A 19,321-nucleotide genomic window follows, 5' to 3' on the forward strand; every position below is an offset into this window, starting at 1 on the left:
TCATTTCACATGTCTTTTATTTTGTGATTGGTACTGCTATAGCAATAACCTTGAACCTTGATCTTTTTTCTGGATAATTTTAACATCAAGAAGGCATAAGAGACAGCCCATGATGCCCTGGGCTCCAATCTCCCATAGAATCCCGATCTAACCGACCTCCACGCTGTGTCCCTGCTGCTATCCAACAAACAAGCATTGCTTTCTGTATACGCCTAATGGTTAGACTATTTTTTTTGTTCTGGAGAGGGGAAAGGACGCTCTGAGCCATAATGATAAGTCACTATGTCACCGACTCTCCTGTGAGCCAGTCCGACATAGGGACACCCCTGTCTGCCTGACACACAGTCCTGCACAACATGGTCTTACAACCACCACTATGGGGGGTCCCTCCTCACTAACTATGGCCACTCACGAGTGCCATAGGGCATAGGAGCCAGCATGGAGGTCCACTTGGGACCAGTGGGACTATTCAGTGAGCCAGGCGACATAGGGACACTCCTCTCAGCCTAACGCATAAGCTTAATTTCTGCCTCCTCCTCACTCCGTCCTCCAGCGTGACTTAGAAATTGTTTGCATCCCAAATGCTAATTTGCTTTTGGACTTGCTGAGAACCAGGTGAGCGCAGGCTCCCTAAGCCACTTGGAGTGAAATATGGCAAGATACAAGTACTGTATATCTTTCATGTATCGTTTGCGGAACTGTCTTTGTTGAAATGCGTGGTGGCGTATAATTTCTCCTCCTCCACATGACAACCCTCCGAGCTCCGAAATAGTCCAGCAATCCAACTGTGTGACACGTCATAATTGCTGTCACTTAAAAAATACGCTCCTTGCCTCCTCACCTCCTGCCTCCGAGGCAGGGCTAAGGCGGGAGTGGAGGACTTGATGATGGACACTTGAATGTTGGAATTTTGCTATCGCGATGCACGACGTGGAGGTAACTCCATATGAGCACTCGTCCTGAGCTCCCAAGTGCCCCACTATAGCTTTAACATGTCTGAGCCAACTGTTGGAGGTTTTGCACCTCGGACATGGGGGAGAGAAGCTCAGGGTCTCCTTGGCTCCTATAACTTTGCTCTTCTGTGCTCCAAGTGCCCAGGGAGCAATCCAGTGACCCCCACTCCCCTCCACCCACCTGAGGGGAACCCTAGGCCCTCTAAACTCTACACCAGACCCCCTTTTACCTCCTCACACAACCCTACCCTGCATACTCCCCTCTGCCTAGGCCCCCAGTAGAGACATGGGTTTTGACAGCTCTTCACTAACCTCCGTAGCCACCCCCACCCTCTTTACTCACTCACACTGATTGCCTTCCTAATGTGTTAAAAAGTTCTTCAAAAATCTATTTATTGTTTTTCATAATCTTGTGTCTTCAAGATGACACTTTGATTCACATTTGATCCACAGAGCTATCCAAAACCTTTCAATATTGCATGCAATACTATATCAACTGACAATATTCGCTTTCTCTGCCATGCACCTTCTGAATGACAAAATTGACAAAAATGAAAATTGTGACTTGTGTTTTAAGGATATCTTGAAGCCTTGTTCCAGTAAAAAAACATATAACTAGTTTAGTTAACTTGAAACGGGTGACCATTTCAGAGGGTTTTAATAGAGTCACAAACAAAATATTGGATTTCACAATTATCTAATTGTATCTCTGCAATTTGGACAATTCCAGTGGATTTCTAGGCCCCCAAAACATAGGGTAAGACACAAAAAGTACTTGTCTAGGATAAATAATGAAGGAGTTAGGTTATTTTAAAGATTTTTTGGCCATCTTGGACGCCATCTTGAAAATAACACCTTTCCAGTGCTCAAACTTTGGTAAACTTTGAGTATGTTATTAAGGACACCTAATACTGCAAGAAACAGTTGAAAAACGTTTTGTTGCAATTAGTTTTGGGTTAGGTGCTTTTTTTTTCATAACTGCAGGCGCCTAAATAGGGCCAAAGTGGTTAATGTAAGTTTAATAATGAAACAATTTATATCTGCAAAGTGACTAGTAACTGAAGTTTTCAAATAATTGTAGTGGAGTAAAAGTAACATTTTTGCCTCTGAGATGTAGTGGAGTAGAAGTAAAAGTATTGGAAATTGGAAATACTCAAGTACAGTACAAATACCTCAAAATTGTACAGTATTTAAGTAAATGTACTCAGTTACTTACCACCACTGGTTGTGTTGTGTTGTGTTGTGTTGTGTTGTGTTGTGTTGTGTTGTGTTGTCTTGTGTTGTATTGTGTTGTGTTGTGTTGTGTTGTGTTGTGTTGTATTGTGTTGTGTTGTGTTGTGTTGTATTGTATTGTGTTGTGTTGTGTTGTGTTGTGTTGTGTTGTGTTGTGTTGTGTGCACCACAGTGGAGGAACAAGGTTGTTTACGGTGCATCACAATCCACTGGCTCAACATAAATGATGAGTCTCACAGAGGCTCAGTACACTGCATGCTGGCACATCTAAGAAACACACACACACACACACACACACACACACACACACACACACACACACACACACACACACACACACACACACACACACACACACACACACACACACACACACACACACACACACACACACACACAATGCGTTGGCAAAACGTTGTCAGTTGTGCATAAATAATTCAAAACCCAAAACATGATTGTGTGTAACTGTGACGGATGATACTACACATGGTATTACAGCGTTCAGCTGTGCTGTGTGGACGATGCTGCTATTGGTGAGGATCCAGAACACAGTTGTTAAAGGGCAAGACCACTTTGGTAGAGGTTTGGGTTGTGTATTTACCTTGCCATGATGTAACTCCAAAGGTGGACAAGACATCGAAAATAGTTGCTCCATTGATTAGAAATTGATAATTCAAAATATGCTCCTCATTGACTTACATTGTACGGTGAAACAGCTCTCAAAGCTCTTTTAGCACATAAACAAACAAACAAAGCTGATTCAGATTGATTGATTGATTGATGTACTTTATCGTCACCTTATTAAACTAATGGCCTAAGTCATTTTTTGAGGAAAATTATATTTTTGCCTAAGTCAGGTCCTCATGACACTGGCCACCTCTGGTAAAATGGCCCATCTCCTAATTGAAAAGGATCATGCTGTTCACGCCCCTTTTAGTATAATGGCCTAACTCCCTAGTGTGACTTAGGACAAAATAGGCCTTTTATTTGGCCTAAGTCACACGGTTTTGTGACTTAGGCCAAATTATTTACTGATTTAGGCCATTTTGTAATTTGTTTTGCTTTTTATTTTGGCCTAAGTCAGATTTAATCCTATTTAAACCTATTTAAATCTCTTATGTTACATAACTGACAGACATTCTATTTAAATAGTCCTAATTTGTTATAAACATTTTGGGTGAAATGATTAAGAAATATCATATAGTTTTGTTCTGGATCAGTTTTTTATTTTTCCTGAAAACCTTGAAAAAATGACTTAGGCCATTAGTTTAATAAGGTGACGTTATTTAGTAAGACATGAGAACAACAGTACATGGAAGTACAAATTCACAATACAAGGTCTACTAAACTTGCAGGCTCATAAAGCACTAAACTTGTTTAAAATGAGATACCCACGTATACAAATCATGATGAAAAAGACAATATAAAACATCACCAAACCCAGTACAGTTTTTTTTAAATATATACAAATGTCAACTTCCTGTTTATTTTACTATTTGAAGAGCCGAATCCTGATCCACAGATCCAGTCTGGGTTTTCAAACAGTACTGGGTTTGGTGATGTTCTATATTGTCTGAATCAACTTTGTTAGTGTTCGTTTACATGCTAAAAGAGTGACTTTGAGATCTGTTTCAGCGTACAATTCAAGTCAATGAGGAGCATATTTTGAGTGATCAATTTCTAATTAATGGAGCAATTATTTTTGAGTGGCTGGCACCACTCAAAAATAATTGCTGGAACAATAATATTTCTAACGCGATCCTCCATTGCAGAGTGATCGCCGGTCGAAAACGGCTCACTTCCACCACGTTAGAAAGAAATGGAAATATTAAGCTTTTAGTCAAGGAGTTAACATTGGAGTGGCCGACCGGAAGGATTTTTGACATGGATCCATATCCGGCCTCTCCTTCTCAGAGACTCCTTGGATGATCCCAAAGTTTCGTTAGAGCGACCCACGTATATATAAAAAAAATGGGCCACATGACACATGGATTCTCAAAAACGGTCCGGACCGTTTATGGCACTCAATGTGTTAACTACATGAATTTGCATTTATTTCATATTTACATGTCAATTTAAGCTCTGACATTTATGTCAGACACACTCTAGTATGTGAAGAGTCTAACTGGGCTATTAACTCATTTTAGATAAAAACAAAAGCTTTTTGCAAAAACAACGTTTTTTTTCTTTCCTGAAGAAAGGGCACCAGCGAGATGACTGTCTCCTAGTCTAGTTTGGTTACATGTGTGTGGGGAGGAATCAATTGGCACACCGACTAAATAGAGGAGAAAAGGGGGTAAAAAAAAAGGTATAATAAAAAAAGACTTGTAGTCGACCAGGACTGCGGATTATTATCATTACTGTTTCAGAGAACTACACAGTAAAACACAGCATGATGCATGTGATATGATAAGACATAACATACAACCTGTGATGCATTTATTCATCTGTGCCTGAGAGTCATTTTATTGTATTATTTTTTAATGGACAGATGTTTTTTTTCGTTGATTTTTTCAGTTGTTGTTGGTAGTCATGGCTGCCAGTTCCCACCTGATGTTGTGTGGGAGTTCAGACTGCTCTACACCGTACTGAATGACCGCTAGCTTACATAACGTCTTGAGACTAGGACTTAAATGTAGGATATACAGGTCATTGGGTGTGCTGTTTTTTTCAAAGAGGATGACGAGATCTCCCACCATGCAACAGCACATCTCAAACATCTCAGACGGTCCTTTCCACTTGGTCTCAACCTGCTTCCAGGAGAAGGTCTCTGGACTGAATTTCCACAGATCACTGAAGGTCTGGTTCCAGGTGCAACCACCACATATGTACAGCTCTCCATTGTAGGAAAAGGCTAAATGATCCTCACGTCCTTCTGGAAGAAGCTGTGCAGAAGGTGTGTTCAGCCAGCAGTTGGTCTCTGTGTCAAACACTCTGATGTAGTGGTGTTGGTACGCCCCCCAGCCCCCAAATATAAACATCTTTGTACCGATGATGGTGGCAGAGTGACCCCCTGAAGTAGGTGGCTGAGTGCCACTGGTGTTAATTAAAGACCAAACCATTGTGGTGGTGTCCAACTTGTACATGTCATTAGTGTATCCAGTCAGCTGGGTGTATCCTCCATGGATAAACATGACCTTCCCCAAGACACAGGCTGAGTGGTCGTCCCTCACCTCTGGAACAGTCCCAGTAACCCTGGGTTTGAACCATCTATGGGTATCCACATCAAATGCATAAAGCATGTTGTAGTACTCATTTCTACAACTAAGATACCCTCCCCAGATGTAGATGATATCTTCTATCAACACAGCCGTGTGGCCCTTGTGACGTTCTCTTCCTGTTGTCACCAGAGGCAACTTACCCCAGCGTAAAGCCACTGTGTTGAAAACGTCGACATCTATTTGAGCTGTGTTGTCTTCACAGAGCTCTCCAAAGGCGTACACCTTGTGCTGCACGGCAACAGAAGAATAACGGCCTTCTTTTGGTCCTCCATTCAGATGTACCGTCCAGCAAAACATTTCTCACACCGTAAATTAGGTTAGATTTATAAAGCCTCGCTCTGAGAAACAACGGAGTCCTAATGAGAGTGTTATCACCAAATTATATTGGTTCCGAGGCACACGTGTCACGCAAGGCTTGGCTTACACTCAACACTGCACTGTTCGCTCTCCACGAGGTCTGCTTGTAGTGTTCTTAGAACCCGGGTAAAGATGTCACCTGAGTTCCCATGCTCGGACTGAACTCCTGAACGTGGTAACGGGTCTTATATTCTCTCCATGAGAGATGCCACATCATACTGCTGATGTCACTCTCTGACCTCACTTGTCCTTATATGGAGCTTACATATTATATCCTTATGTCCATATATCCGATCCGTGTGTGTGTGTGTGTGTGTGTGTGTGTGTGTGTGTGTGTGTGTGTGTGTGTGTGTGTGTGTGTGTGTGTGTGTGTGTGTGTGTGTGTGTGTGTGTGTGTGTGTGTGTGTGTGTGTGTGTGTGTGTGTATTTATTATTTTCAAATAGCCTAGGTATAAAATAGGGCTAAAGCGGTTAATGTATGTTTTATAATATAACAATTTATAGCTGCAAAGTAACTAGTAACTAAAGACGTCCAACAACTGTAGTGGAGTAAAAGTACAATATTTGGATCCGAGATGTAGTGGAGTAGAAGTAAAAGTTGGAAATATTCCAGTAAAGTAAAAATACCTCAAGATTGTACTTAATTACAGTACTTGAGTAAATGTACTTAGTTACTTTACACCACTGGTATCTGGTATTTATTGTCAGCGTGGAATCCTCTCCAACACACGTTGATGCAACATCTCTCTGATGTCGCTGTGTGATGATGTCATCATGTAGAATACCCAATGACGTTACTCCAACAGACTGTCGTCGACAGACGATGTCAACAGAGCTTCAATGTGTCAGAAAAAATATGAACTTCTCGTTCTTTTTTTTCGTAAATTAACGCCCTACTTGATCATACTACAGCGTCACACAAAAGCATCAAAAGTAGTAGATCTGCAAGCTGGATCAGCTTGTAGATCTGCTACTTTTGCTATTTTTGAATGTGAATCCTTAAAAGTAACAGTTTTGGAACATAGGTTTCACAGCCGACAGAGACCATATACAATTCTAGTTCCATTGATTTTTTAAGATGGAACACAATCCATTGATTGATCATTACAATAAACATGCTCTGAAAATGCACACGGCCCGCCCATCTGACCACTTAAAGGGACAGTTCACCAAAAACATGTATTTTTTCTATGGATTACTCACCCCATGGAGACTTGAATTCATGGATATTTTTTTTGTTTTTGTCTCATTCCGGTAGGAGACACAAAGGAGACTCTTTGTGTCTCCTACCGGAACCGCTGCTGGTCATCAAATTATTGGCTTAGGAATGAGACAAAAACCAAAACATATCCATGAATTCAAGTCTCCATGAGGTGACCAATCGAAAGCCTGGGGGAACCTTGCAGGAACATGGGAGTGAACCATGTTATCTCCTAACCAATCAGAGTGCAGTGGGGCGTCGCTCTAAATTTGGTGACGTCAGCGTGTTCCGTGCCCAGGCCGGGGGAGGGGAGGGGAGGCGGGGACATAGATTGGTGAAACAATAGGGAGCCGGCGTTTGATCCCAGCCGCCCCTCTATACCTTGGAAAGCCTATGGTTCCTCCAGCCCACTCCTTTAACGGCAGAAGTATTTTCCAAATTGAACCCAAACCCACAGAATCCCAGAAGACAGTGAAGTAGACACTTATCTGGCTGCACTACCCACACATACTGTAGCTAGGCAGATAACAGGCGAAAAACAGGCGAATCGTTCACTTCCGGATAAAAGCGCCAAAATTGGTACACATACTCCTTGGGTAGTACTGTTTTGATAAAACCCGTTAGCCACCTGAAAATTCAAGATGGCGGCCATTTTTCAAGATGGCCGCCATTGAATATAGAGTAATATTACATTTCCCAACAAAATCACATAGATACAAGCGCCAAAATTGGCAAACATACTCCTTGGGTATTGCTCTTTTGATAAAAAACAAAGATTTTAAGATGGTGGCCATTTTTCAAGATGGCCACCATTGAATATACAGTAATTCGCAGTAATTTCACAATAAAATGTCATAGATATGCACCAAAATTGGCACACACACTCTTTGGGTATTGCTCTCTTGATGAAACCTGTTACCCATGTAAAAATTCAAGATGGCAGCCATATTTCAAGATGGCCACCATTGTACAGTAGGCTATATACAGTCAAATCACATTTAGAAGTAAAATAGCTTAGAAGCAAGCACCAAAATTGGCTCATATACCATTCTTTTAATAACATTTTAGCAGCCACCTAAAAATTCAAGATGGCGGCCATTTTGCAAGGTGGCCGCCATTGAATATACACTAATAATGCATTTCTGAATAAAATCACCAAAATATGTCCTATTTGAGTAATCTTGGTGTCAAATCATACATTTTTCACTATGTAGAATCTGAATCTGGACCCATGGACTGACTCACTGGCTTCCTTGTACCATATATCAGCCCCGGAATCCTAATCTTCTGCTACATTAGGGGATCATGCTATGTTATAAGTCTATTATGTGTAGCATTTTCTTGTACAATCTTGTACAAGACAAAGAGGAAGGGTAGTGTTTTCAGCCTGCGGCGAAAGATGGGCAGTGACTCTGCCGTCCTGACATCAGTGGGACGTTCATTCCACCACTGTGGGGCCAGAACAGAAAAAAGTCGTGACCGTGTCGATCGACCAGAAGGAACCTTGAGTGACGAGGCAATCAGTCGCCCCGAGGTGGCAGACCGAAGTGGTCGGGCAGGGGTGTAGGCATCGACCATAGCCCGGAGGTAAGAAGGAGCTGTTCCTTTCACTGCCCTATAGGCTAGCACCAGGGTTTTAAACTGGATCCGAGCTGCTACGGGGAGCCAGTGTAGAGAACGGAGAAGGATAGTTGTGTGGGAGAACTTGGGGCGGTTGAACACCAGACGAGCTGCAGCTTTCTGAACAAGCTCCAGAGGTCTGATGGCAAATGCCGGAGCACCAGCCAGGAGGGAGTTGCAGTAGTCCAGGCGGGAGATGACAAAAGCCTGGATGAGTACCTGGGCTGCCTTCTCCGTGAGGAAGGGGCGAATCCTCCTGATGTTGTAGAGGAGGAATCTGCAGGACCGTGTCACTGATGCGATGTTTGCCGAGAAAGACAGTTGATCGTCCAGGGTCACACCCAGATTATTCGCAGTCCGAGTTGACGTCACCACAGCATTATCAATGGTGATGGCCATGTCCCGGTGCAGACAGCCCTTCCCCGGGAGGAACATCAGCTCGGTCTTGTCCAGGTTGAGCTTCAGGTGGAGCGTCGACATCCACTCCGAGATGTCAGCCAGACAAGCAGCAATGCGTGCCTCCACTTGTGTGTCAGAGGGGGGGAATGAGAGGATCAGCTGGGTGTCATCGGCATAGCAGTGGTAGGAACAGCCATGGGAGTGGATGACAGCACCAAGAGATGTAGTGTAGAGAGAGAAAAGAAGAGGACCCAGAACCGAGCCTTGGGGAACCCCAGTAGTGAGTCTGTGTGGTTCTGATACAGACCCTCTCATCACCGACCAGTCAGGTAGGATGCAAACAGGGAGAGTGCAGAGCCTGAGACACCCATCCCCTTAAGGGTGGAGAGGAGGATCTGATGGTTCACTGTGTCGAACGCTGCAGACAGGTCCAGGAGTATCAGGACGGAGGAGAGAGAGTTCGCTCATGATGTATGACAGATCAAGCGCAGCTGAAGGTGTTGATGATGCAAGGTTGGACATGTTTGCTCGGAAGCAGAGACCATAAGCCATTCCTCCAACCCGATCAGCGCTGAAGGAGCATGTAAAGCGTGCTGCCTACCAGGCGGGCTGTATCTGGAGTCAGTCAACAATAAGTCAACCAGAAACAGGCTGGAAGAAGAATGGAGATCTGTGGCAGATATTTTGGACAGAGCTCCCACCCATTGCAGAGAGTTGCAAGCAGCTGACCAAGTGTGGATACAAGTCGGAGTGCTGCGGTCGATGCAAATGCTACAGATTTGGTCTGACCTGCACTGCACTGCATGGCTGCAGATGCAAGGTTTAGAAGTGTCTTCCTCATCCAGGCAGCAAGACAACAAGCGAACAAACAGACAATTTGGTCAAGCGAATAAGTATAGGCCTACTGTCTATAAAAAAAAATAATAATAATAATAAAGAAAGAAAAGACAAAAAAAAAACCTGCCTCAACGGGATCATCACCTTATCGTGGTGGGGCAGTTTGCATGTCTCCATGACCCCTAGAACTATGTCGGCAGGAGTCTTGTACTCCTGGCAGGGTTACCCAAGCCAAGCCAAACAGGTCGAAGGGTAGAGACTAGACAAAGGGTGATCCCAGGGCGCTATTACTACTTGTAATCTACACTTGCAAGATCCGCTAGTCTCTCAGCGCTAATCTATGTGATGTTATTGCAAAATGTAGCAATACTGTATATTAAATAGCAGCCATCTTGAAAAAGGGCCACCATCTTGAATTTTTAGGTGGCTGCTAATATGTTATTAAAAGAATGGTATATGAGCCAATTTTGGTGCTTGCTTCTAAGCTATTTTACTTCTAAATGTGATTTGACTGTATATAGCCTACTGTACAATGGTGGCCATCTTGAAAAATGGCTGCCATTTTGAATTTTTACATGGGTAACAGGTTTCATCAAAAGAGCAATACCCAAAGAGTGTGTGTGCCAATTTTGGTGCATATCTATGACATTTTATTGTGAAATTACTGCGAATTACTGTATATTCAATGGTGGCCATCTTGAAAAATGGCCACCATCTTAAAATCTTTGGTTTTTATCAAAAGAGCAATACCCAAGGAGTATGTTTGCCAATTTTGGCGCTTGTATCTAGGGGATTTTGTTGGGAAATGTAATATTACTGTATATTCAATGGCGGCCATCTTGAAAAATGGCAGCCATCTTGAATTTTCAGGTGGCTAACGGGTTTTATCAAAACAGTACTACCCAAGGAGTATGTGTACCAATTTTGGCGCTTTTATCCGGAAGTGAACGATTATTCCCGGTATCTGCCTAGCTACTGTAGGTTTGCTGAGTACAGCACTTTGTCTCTCTCAATCTCAGATCAAAAACTTAGCTGCTCTCCGTTGTGCCCCCATCAAAATCTGAGGTTGGAAATAAAGAAGTTTGTGGATGTAATTGTGGGCCCTGGTCATGGAACGACCTGCAGACCAGACTCAAGTTGGCTTCTTCTTGTCAGGATCTGCATTTCTGTGTCTTGTTTTTTAAGTGTTTCCAGTACCTTATCTTGTAGTATTGTTCCTAGTTTTCCCTGTCTGCTCTAGTTCCTGTTTCCTGTCCTGTCTCACCTCATGTGACTATTACCAAAGACGGAAATAGCCAGACTCATCTCCGGTTTACATCCCGTATCTGTGTCAAGTGGGCGGACGCCTTTTTAGGAGAGTGGAAGTCGGTTGGAGTCACGTGATTTCAAAAACCTATACCACGCGTGCAAGGACGCGCTGTGATTGGCCAGTATGCTTGTGCAGGGACGCGCCGCGTTTGGCCAGTAGCCACATTGAGTGGCAGTTGGGGCAAACGCTGTCGCCCCAAAACATGATTTACTATTCTGTGCCTATCGGTGTTTAACTCGAACGGCGCTGAGTCGGCCCAAGAAGAGGAGGCAGAGGACAGGGTGAGATGGAGGCAGGTGATTCGCTGTGGCGAACCCTGACCCCCCCCCCCCCCCCAACCCCCTGAAGAGAACAGCCGAAGGGAAAAGCAGAAGCTCCTTCTTTGATGTATTGTGTAGCTAATTGTAAAAACAAGATGCTCTTAGTCTTGTTTTTGGTCATTTATTTAAACTAGTCCATACCCGGTCGACGCATCCATGGGGGGATATGCGCACATGATCTGGCAACCCGGGAGGCAGTTCGTCCCATAGCTGGGCAGCCCCGTAAACCATGGCGACATTATTTTACACAAAAACGCTAATAAACAGCTGAGAGTTGGTGAAATCAAAAAACGGGCTTCGCAGTTCCTTGCACATGGTAATGGGTAATGGCTGTGTGCAAATTCAGATCAGTCGCTCCAGCCACTGAGGAGAACCGGGCAGAACTGTTTCCTGGCCTCACCACACACAAAACTCACAAACAAACAAACAGAGGTTTCTCAGATTATAGGAGGATGCCATGTACCTATAGTAGCCGGTGTGCTGTACGGATGTCATTGTTATTGTCCTGTATTTGTTATTGATGGCAAAGCTGTGTCATATTCATGCCTCTTGGCCAGTTCACACTTGTATAAGAGACGTTCGTCTCAGTGTGGTTTTATACTGGTTAAATAAAGGTTAAATAAATGAAAGTACACACTGCTGCTCAAGGTTAACCCATTGAGACCTGAAGCCGATTCTACATGTCTCCTAAATCTCAACGGTATTCTGAAAAGCGTATGTTTCTATATCAGTGGTGCTCAATCTTTTTCATGTCAAGGACCCCCAGAATGATATGTATTTGGCCGCGGACCCCCATCAAAATATCTTGTTCCATGGACCCCCAGAAGCAAAGATTTGAGTTAAAAATGTTCGCTTTAAAAAAATACATATTTTAAAAGATTTGCACACATTTTCACGATTTTTCAAAAATAGCAGATCTACAAGCTCGTAGCGCGGCACTCGGTGCCGCGCTACGAGCTTGTATATCTGCTATTTTTGAATAGCCCAAAGTGTAAAATAATGCTTTTTAGCTCAAATCTAAAAATGACACAGTTCCAGGTCTTAATGGGTTAAAAGCACTGCTCTCCCTTCTACTTCTCCAGTGGAGAGGCTCCTGGGTTCTGCTGGTCAAATATTTAGACCCAGCCAGGAGAAACCGGCTTTGGTGATGTCAGCTTTGAGAAGCAACTGCCCCCCAAAAAATATATATGATCATCTTTTATTGGTGGTCTGGATTGGTATTGGACGGTGGTGGAAGAAGTACTCAGATATTTGACTTAAGTAAAAGTATCAATACTGCAATGTAGAAATACTCTGTTACAAGTTACGGAATTTAAAATGTACTTGAGTAAAACTACAAACGTATTGGCATAAAAATGTACTTAAAGTACCAAAAGTAAAAGTGCTCATTATACAGAATGTCCCATTTCAAGTGTTCAAATGTATAAACATATTTTGAAAATAGCAGACCTACAAGCTCACAAGGTGTCGCATTGCAACCCATTGTGAGCTTGTAGATCGGCTATTTTCCAATGGCCAAAATGTATATGGTGCTGAAGTGGTTAATGTATGTATTGTAATAATAATCCAAATCTACAAAGTAACAGGGGGCACGGTGGCGCAGTCGGTAGCGCTGTCGCCTCACAGCTAGAAAGTTCAATTCCCGTCGGGGACGCTGTGGGCGCTGCACCCATACCCTAGGTGGGGTTGGGGAAAGGGCCGTTCTGTGTGGAGTTTGCATGTTCTCCTCGTGTCTCTCAGGGTAGTTGATACCCTCACAAAAACATGCAGTAATCCTGGTCTCTATACTGCCTCCCCCTGGTCAGCCGGGGCGCCTCATGGAGGGGAAAGGAACTGGTCAGAATAACGTGTTCCTTCCACGCGCTACGTCCTACCGGGGAAACTCCCCCCTGTCAGGTGACAAGAAGGTCAGTTGGCTCTCATGCATTGAAGGAGGCATGAGCTTGGCCCTGGCCTCCCTAGGCTGGTGAGGGGAGTGTAGCGCCCAGGATCACTTAGAAAATTGGCACCGGGTGAAAAATGCCTCTGAGATGTAATGGAGTAGAAGTAAAATATTGGAAAATGGAAATACTATATATATATATATATATATATATATATATATATATATATATATATATATATATATATATATATATATATATATATATATATATATATATATATATATATATATAAAAAAAAGTAAAGTACAAATACCTCAAAATTGTACTTAAGTACAGTACTTCAGTAAATGCACTTATAGTTACTTTACACCACTGGTATTGGTGTGCAGAGAATTGTAGCTGGCATGAGAAAAACTGAACACTTTTTTAAATGTTTGTTTACTTTCATTTATCTTCTTTTTAGAAGATGTTAACATATGTTTACACGGTGAAACTCTTAAACCCAACAAACACACTGGCTACATCTGCTTCTAAAAGGAATAAGTGCTGAAAGCTATTCATGTGTTAAAGAGCTAAATGCTGCCTGTGTGTTCATGACTTTTCACAGCTGTGCGTCTTCTCTGAGCAAACAACAAAGTACGCAAGATAGAACCTCAAAGTGGATTACAATGACTTGCTTATTGTTTAGTGTTTACTGTACTTTTTAGTTCTTTTCTTTTCAGAGGATGTTAAGACATGTGGGCTGAATAGTGCACTTTGAGCAGACGAGGCACAACCTTAGTTTACGTTCCCACGGCCGGCCGGGTTCTTTTTATTCTATACAATGTGTGCCTGTGTAGCTGTGTTGTAGCTTCTTATGATGTTGTGGGTGTTTGGTAACTGCTGGACTCTTTGTGTTCACAGTGAACTGCAGTTCACAATAATTCAGTTTGCAGAGCCAGCAGGTCCTTTTCTCTCCCCCATTATTGCTTTCTCTAAATGAATCTTGTGCTCTGCAGAACTGAAATCACATAGCCTATAGTATACAATAGGGTATGAAGTGGTTAATGTATGATTTATAATATGTAAAGTCATTTATATCTGCAAAGTAACTAGTTACTAAAGTTTGCAAACAATTGTAGTGGAGTAAAAGTAGTAGACATTTAGACAAGCTAAGTTTAGGGATTAGAGATCTACAAGCACGCTGAGACGTGCTGTGTGCTTGTAGATCGGCAATGTTTCGGCTTTAGGCTCACAGTACACTAGTGTGTGTGTGTGTGTGTGTGTGTGTGTGTGTGTGTGTGTGTGTGTGTGTGTGTGTGTGTGTGTGTGTGTGTGTGTGTGTGTGTGTGTGTGTGTGTGTGTGTGTGTGTGTGTGTGTGCGTGCGTGTGTGAGGTGGACTCAGTATATATTTAATGCTGTTTGCTCTCATGCAGTGACCCTGGTTATGATGACATCATCCATTAGCTCTGTGGTTGTGCCTGGTTAAATATTCATGTTAATACTTGTTTAATGTCACGTATACTGCGCACGCACGCACGCACACACGCACGCACGCACGCACGCACGATTTTATCAGCTGCTCCTTTTCCTTGCTCTCTCTCTCTTGCTCTCTTCTCCTTTCTTGCTCTCTCTCTCTCTCTCTCTCTCTCTCTCTCTCTCTCTCTCTCTCTCTCTCTCTCTCTCTCTCTCTCTCTGCAGTAACAGTATACTAATGTAATCTGTCAGCCTTCTATAATATAATAATAATTCATATAGTGTAGTTGTAAACAGCCTATAGGACTATGTAATAGTGTGATATCTCACTATGATGACTCCTTAGGGTGCTGCTGAGTCTCCCTGCATCTCCCACTGTCTCTGTATCCACCACACACCTGTTGCTCATTAAAACAGGGAAAGCACCCGAGTCATTTTACATTTTAACCACTGGGTTAAACACAGCTAAGAAGCAGTGCGATGGCCAAAACGCAAAACCTCCTATCTGAAAAATGTTCATTGTTGGGAAAATGAAAAAGAAAACTACAAAATGTTGTATTTTTTTTGCACAATGCTATTTTTTTATGAAACCCATCACATAATACACCATTTCTGGATGTCTGGACTATATTACATTATTATATGTTAATTACACTGATTTCATATTGCAAATGCAGATAGGAGGTTTTTCCCCACTTTTCCTGGATAATTCTGCAGATAGGAGCTTTTGCATTTAATGTAAAGTGATTGCTTAACTACATAATGACACATAGTAATGGCTGCAAATACATACATTTACAGCTGCAAACAGTTGCATCAGTGGTGTGGTCTAGTTTTTCTTTGGTTGAGGTATACGATAATCATTCCCTGCACGAAATGCGCGTGGTTGTGGGTATACGCTAGTGCGTTTTCAATGGATGAAATGGTTAGTAGACTGTATACACATTCTTCCAAAAAAAATCTGCGTAACACGGTAGAACACACCACTGAGTTGCATTGAATGCTTTTTTATTTTATTCAAAAACAAAACAAAGTTTGCAGGGCAATGCTCACGACAAGAATCTAAATGAAACTATGAAAGTGCTTACAAATAAGATGTACAAAAAGGACAACAGGAATACAATTAGGTGGACTAGAAAACAACTGGCCCAGGCACCCCTCGACATAATCCCCCCTATACCCTCTACCCCCAACTCCACCACCTGAAATACCCCCCCAATCCCACAACCCCCATTCCCCCCAACCAGCACACCACACCCCCCAAACCCTCATGCCCTCCAACTCCCCTCTCCCCAACTCATACAACTGGATCACCAACCTTGTGTCCAGTGTGGATAGTGGAATAGTATGTAAGATCATTGAATGTCTTAAAGAGCCTATAAACAAGGAGGAAAGACAGATGCCTTGACCCTAGAATCACCAAAGCCAGGGAGGAGATGAGAGCAGCACACAGGGACTTTGTCGCTGACCAAAAAGGAGAGGGTCTGAGGGAGGAATATAAGCGGAGGAAGGAGGAGCTATACCAAGTGTATGCAACTCGAACAACAGGAGCTGACCAAAAGATCAGGGACATTAAAGAGGTGCATGTTAAACAGAAGCATGGCAAGAGCTGGAAGCTCATCAATGACATTTCTGGCAGAAGCTCTTCTCAGACTTCCAAGATCTGGGGAGAAAGCGCAGAGGAACGAGTTGAAACACGGTACCAGCAGAAGAAGAGGATGATCCGATGCTCCTGTCTTCCATGACCTTCCCATGCCATATCATGGATCATTTACCATGGATGAGTACCAGAGGGCCAAGGCTACTATCAAGTGAGGCAAGAGCTGCGAGGAGGATGGAGTGACAGCAGAGGTTCTGATGTATGTGCCCATAGACGAGGTGGTGTTGGATTTCATCAAGCACACACGTCTAGTGAGCTGCCGAAGCTGTGGGGCAAAATGATCATCGATCCAGTACCAAAGTCAGGCGACCTCACCAAGACGGACACCTCAAAGGCATTAACCTGAGCTCACAAGTCGCCAAGGCGGCTAACAGGATGATCCTCAACCGTCTTAGACCCTCTTAGACCCTGTACTGAGAAACTCGCAGAACGGCTTCCGCCCAGAGCGAACAGCAGACGGGCAGATACTGGTGCTGAGGAGGATACTGGAAGGAGTAAGGGAGAGGAATCTTTCAGTTGTGATCACCTTCATCACTTCCAAAAGGCTTTTGGCACCATCCACCGGGGGAAACTGATGAACATTTTCCGGGCCTACGGAGTTCCAGAGAAGATGGTTCAGATGATGGAGACACGCTACTTGAAGCAGTCCAGGCAGTGCCTCAGTCCAGGGCTTGAGGCAGTCCTTCAAATAACCTTGGCCTGGACTGCTTCAATGGAGCAGGACCTGAAGGTCCGGGGGGCACTTGACTGGAATGCCTTGCATGGGATGAGGAGAGTGTGGAAATCAGACATGGGAGAAGACCTCAAGAGGCAGCTGTTCATATAGCTACAGTTGAGTCAGTACTGCTGTATGGGGCTGAGACATGGACCATCACAGCACAACAGGAAAGGGCCTTGGATGGAGTCTACACAAGAATGCTATGAATGGCACTAGGAGTCACATGGACGGACCAAATCAGAAATGTGGTCCTCTACGGGAACCTAGCATGTGTCACAGACAAAGTCAGAGAGAGAAGGATGAGGCAGGGCACTGCGTCAGGCACCCATACTGTAACTAGTGGCAAGCAAACTGACACTATGGGAGCCAACCCAGGGCAAAGCCAGGAAAGACAGGAAGTGCACCACCTACGTAGATGCACTTCGGCGTAACAGCTTAGCCAACAACACTGTAGAGCTCAAGACCCTGATGCTAGATAGGAGATTGTGGAGGGCAGCTTTTCAGGAGTCCCAAGTTGGTGTTGGCTAGACCACACTCGCATCGCAAAGACCCTATTCTATATGATCCGGCCTAACTGACTCATGCCCCCCTCCAGAGTTGGTGTTGGCTAGAGTCTAGCCAACACCAACAGGTTTTGAGTTATGGAGGTGGAGAGGTGTGGGCTGGCAGTTGGGGGGTGGGGTTTGTGGGAGTGGGGGAGTATTGCAGGTGGTGGAGTTGGGGGAGAGGGTACGGGGGGGATTATGTTGAGGGGGGCATGAGTCAGTTAGGCCGGATCATATAGAATAGGGTCTTTGCGATGCGAGTGTGGTCTAGCCAACACCAACTTGGGACTCCTGAAAAGCTGCCCTCCACACTCTCCCATCTAGCATCAGGATCTTGAGCTCTACAGTGTTGTTGGCTAAGCTGTTACGCCGAAGTGCACCTATGTAGGTGGTGCACTTCTCCTCCACACTCTCCCCACTCCCACAACCCCCATTCCCCCCAACCAGCACACCACACCCCCCAAACCCTCATGCCCTCCAACTCCCCTAACTCATACAACTGGATCACCAACCTTGTGTCCAGTGTGGATCGTGGAATAGTATGTAAGATCATTGAATGTCTTAAAGAGCCTATAAACAAGGAGGAAAGACAGATGCCTTGACCCTAGAATCACCAAAGCCAGGGAGGAGATGAGAGCAGCACACAGGGACTTTGTCGCTGACCAAAAAGGAGAGGGTCTGAGGGAGGAATATAAGCGGAGGAAGGAGGAGCTATAACAAGTGTATGCAACTCGAACAACAGGAGCGGATCCAAAAGATCAGGGACATTAAAGAGGTGCATGTTAAACAGAAGCATGGCAAGAGCTGGAAGCTCATCAATGACATTTCTGGCAGAAGCTCTTCTCAGACTTCCAAGATCTGGGGAGAAAGCGCAGAGGAACGAGTTGAAACACGGTACCAGCAGAAGAAGAGGATGATCCGATGCTCCTGTCTTCCATGACCTTCCCATGTCTGTCATCTGTGCTTCATCCAGCACAGATGAAGAGGATAGGGTCTTTGCGATGCGAGAGTGTGGTCTAGCCGCTAGACCACACTCTCGCATCGCAAAGACCCTATCCTATATGATCCAGCCTAACTTGCCTATGCCCCCCTCAACAAAATCCCCCCATACCTTCTACCCCCCAACTCCACCACCTGCAATACTCCCCCACTCCCACAAACCCCATACCCCCCAACTGCCATCCCACACCTCTCAACCCCATAACTCAAAACCCCATCCCACCCCATACCCTCGTACCCCTAAATCCCATCCAATCCATTACCCCCACTCCCAGAACCCCCGGTCCCCATGCCCCCAACCAACACACCACAACCCCCAAACTCCACCCACCCAAGCCCTCATGCACCCCCCACCCCATAACCCCCCAACCGCCACCCCACACCTTCCACACCCCATAACTCCAAACCCCATCCCACCCCCATACCCTCCAACCAACACAACACAATATTCTCACAGGGTTGTTGGCTGCCACGGTGTTCACGTGTGATTTTGATCTGCATTTAATAAAAAATCACAACATGGATGTTCACATCTAAGCAGCAATGACAACCTCTAACCACAAGTTCAAAATGTTCAATGTCAAAACCTCCTATCTATACCTGAAAA

General features: G+C 44.2%; 1 protein-coding gene across 1 annotated transcript in view; it reads left to right on the forward strand.

Moving 5' to 3' along the window:
* Window positions 1–921: 921 nt before the first annotated feature.
* The window catches only part of spock1 (SPARC (osteonectin), cwcv and kazal like domains proteoglycan 1), a gene marked incomplete at both ends in the record, with an annotated part of 99,988 nt that continues 81,588 nt past the window's right edge, over window positions 922–19,321 (forward strand). Inside the window, 6 exons of the mRNA XM_084041862.1 lie at window positions 922–936; window positions 2,359–2,370; window positions 15,139–15,175; window positions 16,040–16,137; window positions 16,997–17,114; window positions 18,163–18,254. Of these exons, the coding sequence (XP_083897988.1) occupies window positions 922–936; window positions 2,359–2,370; window positions 15,139–15,175; window positions 16,040–16,137; window positions 16,997–17,114; window positions 18,163–18,254 (372 nt within the window). The remainder of the gene's footprint in view (window positions 937–2,358; window positions 2,371–15,138; window positions 15,176–16,039; window positions 16,138–16,996; window positions 17,115–18,162; window positions 18,255–19,321) is intronic.

The sequence above is a fragment of the Gymnoscopelus microlampas genome (genome assembly GCF_963454915.1).
Source record: "Gymnoscopelus microlampas genome assembly, chromosome: 18".
In the NCBI taxonomy this organism is placed as follows: Eukaryota; Metazoa; Chordata; class Actinopteri; order Myctophiformes; family Myctophidae; genus Gymnoscopelus; species Gymnoscopelus microlampas.